The sequence below is a fragment of the Schistocerca cancellata genome, chromosome 1 (assembly GCF_023864275.1).
Source record: "Schistocerca cancellata isolate TAMUIC-IGC-003103 chromosome 1, iqSchCanc2.1, whole genome shotgun sequence".
NCBI lineage: Eukaryota > Metazoa > Arthropoda > Insecta > Orthoptera > Acrididae > Schistocerca > Schistocerca cancellata.
The window spans coordinates 574,124,874-574,137,712 of record NC_064626.1 but is presented as its reverse complement, the minus strand read 5'-3'; the positions used below and the strand labels follow the sequence as shown (position 1 = coordinate 574,137,712).

The 12,839-nt window shown below is 36.1% G+C and overlaps 1 protein-coding gene across 1 annotated transcript in view; it reads left to right on the top strand.

The window, feature by feature from the left end:
• Window positions 1-11,718: 11,718 nt before the first annotated feature.
• LOC126161877 (ER membrane protein complex subunit 2-like) overlaps window positions 11,719-12,839 on the top strand; it is a 72,204-nt gene continuing 71,083 nt past the window's right edge. Inside the window, exon 1 of the mRNA XM_049918010.1 lies at window positions 11,719-11,875. Within this exon, the coding sequence (XP_049773967.1) occupies window positions 11,842-11,875 (34 nt within the window). The 5' untranslated portion in view covers window positions 11,719-11,841. The remainder of the gene's footprint in view (window positions 11,876-12,839) is intronic.

Sequence of the window (12,839 nt, the reverse complement as noted above, 5' to 3'; positions counted from 1 at the left end):
ACTATATTAGATACAGTTGAATCAATTTCTTTCTCGTTCAATTTGAATTACCTACATTTCATAATTGTAACATACTTCGTTTTTTATTAATAATGCACATCTTCTTGTTTTTAATTGCATATTGCACGCAAAATTCCTGTTATCATTTCAAATATAAATTCTCAATTATCGATATTTTATAAAAGACTGTTAACAAAGGTTGCTTAAATTAGGAAAACCTAATTGTTTTAGGTGAAAATTGAAAAACTAAGTACTCATTATTTAGACTATGTCCATTGTTTTATACCACTGACATGTTGTAGAAACATGAAAAACAATCATTCTCACAACATCGACCACACCATACAAATGCTGCATGTTTACATTTTCCACTGTACCATTACATTATGAACACAACAGAACTGATCTGGTGCCAAGTTAAGGGATTTGGCCCTGAGAAATAACAAGACTGTTAAGCTGCCAGATGTACTGGATCTAACGCATGCAGCTTTTCATGTAACAGCCGAACGCTGGCGGGATATAGAGTGACATGTCATAAAAGAAGAGGAGAAAATTCGGCACTTGGGTGACTTCGTGGATTCTGTTGTTGATCGACTCGTTATCAATGTAGCAAATGACAGTACCAGTACTGAAATGTATTTCTCGGATTCGGATAAGGAAAGAGCTAAAAGATTACCAGCCTACTGACTATAATTAATACGTTCAGTGGCTTCAGTGCTCAACAGTAACGTGAAATACCTGCAGTACACTTTCGCATCACACATGGCTCACTCAGAAAAATGTGTTTAAGTTAGGAATTTTCATCACTCTTGTTTGTGATTGTAATATAATGTCAAATAAGAATGGGAGCATTTTATGCTTTCCATCTGGACACCTAAGAAGCGCTCGTAGTGCTGGAGTTTTCCCGATTGTAATTTCATTCTCTTCAAATATTAAATGACATTTGAAGCTATATTGTTTCTGTTCCCATCTCTTTTTACGTCTAAACAGCAACAGCTCACATCATAGCCGATTAGCTGGACCATTCGTTGGCCAGTGCTGTCCAAGTTTAACGGCGCTGGTAAAGCCGTTACCCGCACATTATCGGGTAATACAGCATAAAAGGTATCCTTATGATTGTACTTGACTGTACTGGTCACAACTTATATTTCGTTCCACATGAAACGAAACACAATGAGATTCAAGCAAAAGCGGAAGAAAACGTGGCCTAATGTTTACATCAGGTTTATTCTTATGATGGACAGAGTATAGTTGCCTGTTTTCCAATTGCGCAATCAATTTTCGCTCCCATATAAACAGAACCAGTTTTGAAACATGCATCGTTTGTCAAGTAAGGTCTTGTTTTCAGAATGTTCGGTTAAATGGATTTACTGTCCTGTGAAGGAGAATTATTGGACTGTGCTTTAAGCTCTTTACCCATAATACTTAAGTGAAGAGATATAACGATTGCGCTGACTGAATTACAAAATTGATCAGCTGTTTTCCAGACGCCATATTTAACTGAGCTAGCAAATCCACTTCAGACCTTAAGGCTGAGTTCACAGTGGCACCACAGTCTAACATAACAGTCACGACATTCACTGCTATAAAAGTTGTTAGCGTTTGACAGATGGAGAGATACTAGAGCTCCAAGTGGCGAGCAAAGTGAACATCAGACGCATCGTAAGCACAATGTTTATCTATTTATTTTTATTTATTTTATTTTTTTGCATGGAGACACCAACTGGTGTCTTTTGCAAACGTCATAGCATTTTTTTACTAGTTAAGTACAGTCATATATACATATGTGATTACATATACACGCTACAAATGTACCATTGTACCTAATAAGGCACAATATTGGGTGTTACATCGTACCTATTACAAATATTCAGATTTTATACAACTATATATATATATATATATATATATAATAATTTATTTTAGTTTAATATTATTATTCACTTAAAGAATATAAACACTTGTCAATCAAGAAATATTTCAGTTTCACTTTGAATAAGTTCCCTTTGTGGCACCTTTTAGAGCTCCGTAATCTGTTGTACCATATTTGACCACTAATGCATGGACTATGGTCTGTTATTTTTAATTTTGTTCTTTGTCTATAGTAGCAGTCTTTATTTCTTGTATTATAGGCATGCATATCAGAGCACTTTGTTGCTTTGTTTTGATGTGTCACAAAAAATATAATTAATTTGTAAAGATACAGTGAGTAGACTGTGAGGTATTTATGATGAACAAAGATTTCCCTGCATGAATCTCTATACCCTAATCCATGGATAATTCTGATTGCTCTTTTCTGTAGGGTTAATATTCTGTTCATATGTATGTCAGCAGCACAACCCCATATCTCTATCCTGTAATTAATCTGTGCAAAAATGGTTCCATAATAAATTGTTTTTAATGTCTGATGTGGGACTACTTTTGATAACTGGCTGATTAGATGTAATGAACTGCTGATTTTATTGCATAAAAATTTGATATGGTTTACCCATCTTAGATTTTCATCTAGGTGAATACCTAGAAATCTACAGCCTTCTGTGTCCACTACTTCAATTCCACCTATGTTACTCATAGAGGTTTGGTGTGAGTTTGTAAGTTTAAATGGGAATAACTGAGATTTACTGATATTAACTTTCAAACCTTGATCTTGGAAATAAGTAGTTATTTGACATAGTCCCTCAGTTGCTACCAATGTTAACTCATCATTTTGTTTACCAAGAAATAAAAGTGAGGTATCGTCTGCATATGTTACCAATTGGAAGTTGAAAGGTTGCTCTATACCATTTATGTACACTAGGAAAAGGAAAGGGCCCAAAATTGAGCCCTGGGGTACACCTTGAGTGACTGTCTCATATTTGGACTGGAAATTAATGATCTGATTATTGATTTTGTAAGTCAGCTTTGTACACTGCTTGTGGTTAAATAAATATGTAGCCAGAAATTGCATGGATGCAGCATTTACATTGTATGACTCAAGTTTACTTAAAAGTAACTCATGGTTTACCGAGTCAAAGGCTTTAGTAAGGTCTAGAAATATGCCAGCTGTTTGCATTCCTTGATCAAGGGCACCATACGTTTTGTGAAGAAATTCCGTAATTGCTGTGATAGTACTATGATCTTTTCGGAATCCATGTTGTGTCTCTGTTAGGAACTTATTTTTCAAGAAATAGTCACTAAGTTGCATCAGCAGCACAACTTCAAATACTTTGCTGAAGACAGGTATTAATGATATGGGCCTGAAATTTGAAACTTCTTCCTTGGATCCTTTTTGATGCACTGGTTTAACTGTGCTCCATTTCAATACATTAGTAATATATGTTCTCTAATACTGCAGTTTACCAGGTGGGTGATTATTTTAACTAATTCCTTATTACATTTTTTAATCACGATACTACTCAAACCATCCCATCCAGATGAGAACTTATTCTTTAGGTTATTTATTATCCTGCCTATTTCTTTTTCACTTACTTGTTTGAATTCAAAAGGTGGCTCTTCAAAGGGGCAGAGCTTTACCTCACTACTCACAATTGTGTTATTAACTGGACTAGCAGCTGCAGATATAAAGTATTTATTGAAAACATTGCAGACTTTATTAGGATCTTTAATTGTGTTTCCTTCATGTCTTATATTTACAATTTCAGTTTCTTGCTTCGGTGTGGTTTTGCGAAATTGATTTACAATTCTCCATGAGGTCTTGGCTATATTGTCTGATTGAGCTATTTCACTGCTGTATATCTGTTTTCTTAGATTTGAAAGCTCTTTCTTAAAGATTTTCTTGGCTTTGTTGTACTTGGCCTTAAAAACCTGCAGGTTTGTTGACTTGTGTAACACATCCAGGTCCTGGATGTTTTGCCTGGGTTTTATCATATTTGCTGGAAGTGCAGTCTGTTGGTTTTTGCACTTTGGTTATGGGTGAACACTCTTTGTATTTTCTTAACAGGGCAGCATCTGCCAAAATGTCTTAGCATAGTATCATAGAATTTGGCCCATTTGTTTTCAGATCCTTCAGTCTGGTAAACCAGATCCCAATCCTCTATAGCTAATTTATTTCTTAGGGCAAGAATCTTACCCTCTTTTAGGATTCTTTTATTTTCGATAACATTTTTCATTTTTGGGATGCTTGTGTTACATACTCTATAAGCTGGCATTCGTGGTCAGAGTAGTGAAAATCCATATTCCAGCACCTAACACTGTCTTTAATATGTTTACATAGTGTAACGTAATCAATTCTGCTAGATGTGGACTTTGTTACCTGGTGTCACTATTTACTACATTTATGAGATTATATGGGTTAAGAGTATCTATTAACCTCATATTACACAAACTGGAAGATTTTGCCTCAATATTCAGATCACGAAGTATAGTTAGGTCACTGGGACCACAATGTCCCACTACTCTACTAAATATGTCTATGAAGCTAACTACATCAGCCTTAGGTGGATGATAAATCCCAATAACTTTATGTTTTCTCATAACCTCTCTACACTCTTTGGTGTGGACTTCAATGCCTGTTACTTCAATCAAGCCTTCTTTGTTGTACTGGTCTAGATAGTTTATTTTCTTGTACTCGAGATTCTCACTAATGCAATCTGCCACACCACCACCCTTATGTTGCTGTCTACAATAACTATTTGCTAAGGAGTAGCCCTCTAGTTTACAGTAAATAATTTCATCAGATTTTAATCCATGATCAGTTAGCACTACTATATGAGGTGACTGTTCATTTACAAAAACCTGTAATATATTAAGCTTATTTCTAAGGTAGTGTATGTTTAGGTGCATGAGCCTTAATGGTAGTTTTAACTGGTCACTCTGATTATTTTCCTTTGAAATGCACTGAGTTGGTTCACTTACACAAGTTCTGGATCCAGGCATTAAAAGTGTTCCTGTTCTTAGGCGATCTTGCATTTCTCGATCTACTACCGAACCTGGCTTCTGTCTGTCTAGTTGTCAAGGTAGCTGTTGAGGTGCCTTCATGCTCCGTACAGTCCGAGGAGTTGCCGAGCTGCCTGTTTGTTTTGCATCCATTTCCTACGTAATTTACGAAATATTTGAGTTATTTTCTTGCCTCCAAAGGTTTTGTAGTATCAGAAGGCACATCTGTTTCTAAAAACGATTCTAAAATAAGCGCAAGTATGGACAAATACCATGAATAGAGTGGAAAGCTACAACACATTCGTGATGAAACACTTGTGACGTTGGATGGAATTGCAGCTTACCTCGTTGATATCAAAAGAATATAAACACACAGATTCACACGTAAGATGCACAGACATGTACCTCTACATGTAAAAGCGATCGATAGCTCATTTATCGTTCTGTAGGCCTACTGTGTTTGTCATTGTCGCCTGTTGCCACAAGTACGACCTTCACCTTTATATTATTCTAAGTGGGACAAGCAACTGCCAAATAGTGGGTGGAACATGTTGAAAACACTATACTGAGCTGATTACATTACATTTCACGCAAAACCAAATATTTGAATAATTTTCAAGCAATCTGTCAGTGAACAAAGTGCTAACAAAATAATGTCATCACGCGAAGGAAGCAAGGAAAATTATATGACTAACAACAGAAGTGAATGAAATACAACCCAAACATTACGTTTTTGTGAATAACTGCACTTAATCTAACCACTTCATCGACAAAGCAGGTCTGTGTTGACGATTCACACGAATCTGGCACTGATACTCGGAGAGCTGAACTGGCTGCTTCTGTGTCATAGGACTGTTTTACAGCTATAGTTGGACTGTCGAATCTAATATTATTATACAGCTAAACTGGGTCTTTTTTCATAGGGTCTTCTCGTCTGCTATTAACTAGACATTTTTTGCTCCCAAAACGAAACATTAATAATTAATACAAAAGTAGTTTGCAAGTGAATCCTGACGATACAGTTTAGTAACATGATGGTATATACCTGTCAGGATCCTTAGGAAACCTAAACAAAGATAGCTGTGGTGTCTTTTTCCCGTTGTTGCTGCAATTTATTATGCTACAAACGCTCCCGCTTGTAAAAACCATTGTAGAAATCAATATAAACAACCACTATTCGCTTTCACGATCGCGCCGAACTCACAGTTTAAATTACTGGCTGCTTGGAGCGCTGCTGGCGCGGTAGGCAACAAAATCGAGGCGAAGTGTCGCGACTGTTATGTTAGATTAGATTTGATTAGATTAGTTTTTCGTTCCATAGATTCGTGCTGAGGAGATCCTCGTGGATGTGGAACATGTCAATTTTTTTTAAGCTGAAATAATAATACTAATAGTATGAGTATATACATCATCTTTTAGCTGAAATAACAGTACTAATAGTATGAGTATAAACAATACATCATTTGTCTCTATTAAAAAATTCGTCAATGGAGTAGAACGAGTTGACCACTAGTAAGTCTTTCAGGCTCCTTTTAAACTGATCTTTATTTGTAACTAAATTTTTTATGTCTGCTGGCAAATTATTGGCCCCTTTTTGAACTAAAGTAAGTGCTTTTAAGTCCTTGTGCAGGTCATTTTTGTTCCTGGTATTGTATGTATGAACTGAGCTGTTTGTTGGGAAAAGAGATATATTATTTAGAACAAATTTCATTAAGGAGTAAATATACTGAGAGGCAGTAGTTAGTATACCCAGTTCTTTGAAGAGGTTTCTACAGTACGTCCGTGAATTTACTCCACAAATAATACATATTACACACTTTTGGACTCTGAAAACTTTTGTTTGACTTGGAGTTACCCCAAAATATTATACCATATGACATTATGGAATGAAAGTAGGCAAAGTATGCAAGCTTTTTCATTTTTATGTCACCTATGTCTGCTAACACTCGAATTGCAAATACAGGTTTGTTAAGGCGTTTCTGCAGTTGTGTGGTGTGTTCCTCCAAACTGAATTTATTATCAAGTTGTGGTCCCAGGAATTTAAGACTGTCAACCTCTTCTATCTGCTCTTCTTCATACTTCCTGTTAGGGAGGTATGACTTGAAACACTTTGCAGCACTGCCCGTGACACCACAGAATTCTAATTTATTTAAAAGGATGTTGCGGTTCACACAATGAAATGCTTTTGACAAATCACAGAAAATACCTGCTGCTTGTAATTTGTTATTTAATGAATTAAGAACATTTTCACTGTAGGTGTAAATAGCCTTCTCGATACCAGAGCCCTTCAGAAATCCAAACTGTGTTCTTGATAATATGTTATTTGTGGTCAGATGGTTGAGAAGCTGCCTGTACATTACTTTTTCTAAAATTTTTGAGAATGCTGGCAAAATTGAAATCGGTCTGTAGTTTGATGGTATCTCTTTATCCTCTTTCTTGAATAGAGGCTTAACATCTGCATATTTTAGCCAGTCAGGAAATGTCCCAGTTATAATTAGCTGGTTATGCAAGTAACTGACAAATGTACTAAACCCACAAGAACATGCCTTAATTAACTTTGTTGATATTTCATCGTAACCACTAGAATGCTTTGCTTTTAAAGATTTTATTATGGAATTTTGGTGAAGTGAGTGACATTCATTTACCTGAGTCTATTTGTAAAAGCTAGTTTCAGATATTCAAGGGCATTATTTACTGATCCTGACAATCCCATTCTATCAGTAACGGATATAAAGTACTTGTTAAATAGATTTGCCACACTATGCCCATCAGTTACTAATGTGTCACCTACCCTTAATGCTATTTGCTCCTGTTCCTTTCTGGTTCTACCAGTCTCCTCTTTCACTATAACCCATATTGTTTTTATTTTGTTCCCTGACATTGCTATCTTCTTCTCATAGTGCATTTGTTTGGACGTCTGAGTTACTTTGTTTAGTATTTTACAGTATTCCTTGTATTTAGCTAGATCATCAGCATTGGAGCTATTCTTTGTCGACAGACGCATTTTCCTTTTTGTCTTACATGAAATCTTTATTCCTTGTGTAATCCTGATTTTATTATAGACTTCTGTTTAATTCGAGTAACTTTTAAAGGAAAACAGTTTTCAAACATGGTACTCACATTGTTCATGATTGTTTTATATTTTTCATTCGTGTCTTTCCAGATCATATCTTTGAGCAGTTTTCTAAAACACTAAATTTTTGGTTGATTGACTACTCTCCTGTACTCAGATTTAGCAGTCTTGATAATCTGTTTAGAATTTACATCTAAAACAAGGAGCTGTATGTCAAGATCTGATAATCCATTAGTTACAGGTTTTATGATATTATTTTGTTCCTTTGATTTGTATATAAAAATATTATCAATGGCTGCCCTTGAGGATTTAGTGATCCTAGTTGGAAAGTTTACAGTGTGAGTTAGACTGAAATACAACATTACTAACTGCAGTAAATGTTTACTGGAAGATTGCATTAGAAAATTTGTATTAAAGTCACCAGCAATCAAAATTTCTCTGTTTCTTCCTGTTAAATGACCCAAAAGAGCTTCTAGATGATTTATGAATAGATTATACTTTCGTGCAGGTACTCGGTAAATAGTTACTATTATATAGGACCTGTTATGGAACTCTACTTCTGTTGCACATGCTTCTAGATGCTGCTCCAAACAGAATTTATTAATGTCAATGTTCTTAAATTTATAGCAGTTTTTAATAAATGTGGCAACTCCTCCTCCATCCATATCTACTCTGCAGAAGTAGGATGCTAGCTTAAATCCTGAAATGTCTAGCCCATCTATATCAGTGGTCACTTGATGCTTGGAGGGGCAGATTATGTCAATTTGGTTAGATGAATTCATTTCATCAATACAAATGAGTAGTTCATCAACTTTATTTCTGAGTCCCGGAATGTTCTGGTGTAATAAAGATAACTGATACTGCGTACTAATGGGATTATAACTGCTATGGCGAAGATGAACTGGCAGTTTCTGATTACTTTCCGTTAGACTGTGGTGGCACTGATAGTGCTCGCCAAAGGTTTCCCAATAGCTTGGTCACTATGCATTCGATCTCATTCGTCGGTTTTTGACGGGATCGAGGAGGTCAGATTAGGTTAGAATCTATTCTATGTATGAAGTGGATTAGATTTTAACCTTCATGGACGATACGGTTATCACGATGCTTCTGTGCTTGGAGATGACTGCTGTAATGCAGCGTTTTCTATTAAAAAAGATACCGAATGCATGTAAACAAACTATACCTGACTCGAAAAGAACGTGGCGAGCACAGTACACTCTGTCATCAGTGATTGGAAATACGCAACAAGTTTTATGAACAGGAGATGAAGAGGAAAACGCCATGCTATAAATGTTAAAAATGCTTTAACTTCGTGACATTTTCCTTCTCCTGCCACCGATTAGCTTGAGAAGGAGCCGCTACCTTTGAATCTAAAATGCCATTCTTGAAGTATTTCATATTTATACGTGTATATTAAGAAAATATGCAGTTTCAATGATAAACCACATTAAGGCTCTCTCCCAGACATGTTATCCGAGTATGGTTTAATTTGCAACAGTCGTAGGATAATAATTATTTTGCCACTGAGGTTATGAGCACATATAGGTTACTTAAGTTACATGGTGCAAGTAGATGTCGTTTCCATTATATGATACAAGGATAAAAGGTGAGAGTAAGGAAGAATTATTTAATTAAGAAAAGATAGATTTGATCAGATTCCAGAATGAGAAGTTTTAGTGCTCTTTAAACACTTGCGCACTGCTCTTTAAACACTTGTTCAGTGTATTTGAGAAATGAAGTAACAAGGTTGCTGGTGGCAATATTATTTCAAGTTGAATGTAGCTTTTCATAAAGGAAATTATAACATCACAGTGTCTTTTTAGTGCATTTACACAAGGCATAGTTTCAAAATTCGGCACAGTATAAATTTAACATTTCGTAGTATTTAGGGTGCAAGAGTGAAGATATTAGCTTTTAAGTTAGTATTTAGGACACTATAAATAGCATCGAACATATCAAACATTTCAAACAGATACTTTGAAATGTCAAATACTTAGCATTACTTGAGACAGAACTGCATCTTTAATGTGAGTATCGGATTTTCTAACTCTTATCACACCTCCACAAACACTCTAAGTTAGCTTCCATTATCTGAAGGTGTTTCACATACGAGTCTTCAGCTTTACGTACCCAAGATGATTAGTGATGACCTTGAACAGCAAGGTTATAAACCCTATGTATTGTTGAATTTATTTGCAATTGTGTAGGCACACAGTAATTAACTTTCAAGGGCTATCATTAAGGATACGTGTGAAAGATAAACAAAGCTTAGAATAAGATACTCCGAATGTAAACCACTGAAATGTGAACGCACATAACACCACATTTGCAAACCACTTCACATAACAGAATCACCCTCCTTACTGGCATAAAAACGTCAGTAAGCAGTAATAATAATTTCTAGACAACTAATGGCCACCTACCAAAACACAAAAAGATCCGTTACAGTAACTTTAAGCATAAGATACGCCACCCTTCTCATTTCAACAAATTACTGTTTGAGTTTATAATTCACCCCGAAACATCGGCTGTCTTCCGCCGAACCTGGCTGTCGGTGAAATTCATCGATGTCGGTGCCACTATGACCGCACTCTAATATGTAAACACAACAGTGAGAAAGGTTTCTGCAATTCCTCTTTTGTCTTTCGGAAGATGCGTCGCGTGTAAACGCAATGAGTATGTAGTTCTGTTTTGACTAGTATTGCTGATGTCACTGAATGCCATGCATCTCACAATGGTTTGAATTCTTCTTTGCAAAAGTTACAAACGCAACAGTAGTAACGCAAATACGTTATTAACAGCTATTCCAAGCGATATATTTTAACAGAAACCGATGTATTAGAATCATCCTCTACAATGAAAATTTCGGAGGTAAATGCGAGAAAGTACGAAAACGGATGCAAACAAAAATTATTTAGAATAAGAGTAATATACTTGCAATGCAATTAAAACGAGATTTCATGTACGGATCCGTAATCATTTACAAATAGACACGACTCCAGTCCACAGAATACCATGCTACAAAACCGGCTTCTGTTTCATAGGAAGCAAAAACAAATACGAAATCATTTTCCCCACCAAATATTACGGATGCGAGCAAAAATTTACCAGTATATGAGCAACACATTTACAATGTAACTGAAAGAGGGTAATACAACAAGGTCATAATAAGGATCACATTGGAATGAAACCAGCTTGTATGTCATACCAAACCAGATTTTGCACGTGACAAAGGGCAATTATTAACACTTGCTCATCGCCACACTGTCAAAACTGGAGCATTGAGTTTTACAAATAAATTGTTTTACAGTCAAAAGACGACGAGTTTGTCATTTACAACATTTTACATGGCTGTGAACCCCAGCTACGAGAAGCTAAACATAGTTTTTGATTGAGATTTCTCGAATATATTGCATCGCAAGGTCACAAAAACGTTTCTAGGTACACACTTTACTACCAGATTATCAGGCCCACTTTTGAGAAATATTGTCATCCAATAGTTACATTTCGCAAAGGGCTTTTCGCACTGTAGTTTCGTGTTTTCGAATTTCACTGACAGGCCACTACGAGCACTAATGACGTTCCCTGTTTCCCCGAGATGAGCCCATAGAGTCTTAATTTAGATATTTGTGCGCTATGAATGAGCCTTGCACTTCTTATAATTTGGCGTTGTTTTGGTGTTCCTCCGGGGGTATTTCAATTTTTTGTAAATTTCGTTTGGAGTTTGTGTTTTTACAATTCATATATTGTTTCTACTCTACACTTTGGAAGGACTTTGCTTAAAAATATAGTATATACAAATACTAAAAGTGGTACATCTTTAGTGTTGAATTCTCTGTCCATCTATGATGTGGGCTGTTTTGAAATAAGCAGACAGGAACAAATTAATAAACATGTCTTGGAATTCCGGAAAACTTAGTTGGTCTGGTAAGAAATCGCAAATTACAGATGCATGGGTGTTAGGTTTATTGTCGCGTTTCACAGGCATTAGGCATAGTTTTACAAGAGAGCGGGCGGAGGAATCCATTATCATTAAGAATTAATTTTACTTGCCATTGTATTAGTCGGTATTGTGTTCAGTTGGCCAGGCACTAGATCATGTGGTCGAGTGTCAGACCTCGTTAGGCTTATTTAACATCGTGTTTATTTGTTTTTGAAATGCATTTTTGGTGAAGACAGTGGAGTAAGCCAGTCTTCATGAAGAATTAATTTCTCTTGTCACCAGTAAACAGTATTATATTCGCCCTATTACTGTGTGTGTATCTTAACTGCATGCAGGTGTGTTAGTTACACGTATACACAGTAATAAATGACATATCGCCAATGATAAATTAGCAAAATGCGACTTCAGTAAAGTCGTTTGAGTACACCTCCACCACAAACATTTATGACATTTTGATTTAGTCTCAAGTTGATAGGACTTTGCCTTGTGCTTCATTACTGCACAAGCTTTTACATCTTAGCATTTACTTCCAGAGTGATTATAATAATGTATTGTGAAATATTAATATTAACGTTGGAACTGTTAAATCTTCAGTACTTCTTCAGCAAGCTTGTTTGTGTTATCAAAAAGTGTTATTAAGTTTGTTATGCACATATGCGAAAGGTGTGAGTATCGCTTTTTGTGCTATTCAGGGATTTGGAAATACGGAAGCATCCGATCCCACCCGTCTGCTTTGACCCATGACGTCACAAATATGGCGGAAACAAAAAACACACACACTTTCCACAAGAAGCCTAATGACACTAACGGGACAAGCGCTGGAAATGGGGTGTTTTGGGTGGGGGGCAAACTAAATATAAACAAATTTAGACGCCTTGCGTAGATACAACGTGTAAGTGAAGACAGCCATGCATGAATACCCACCCACCTCCCCAGGGGTCGTAACCC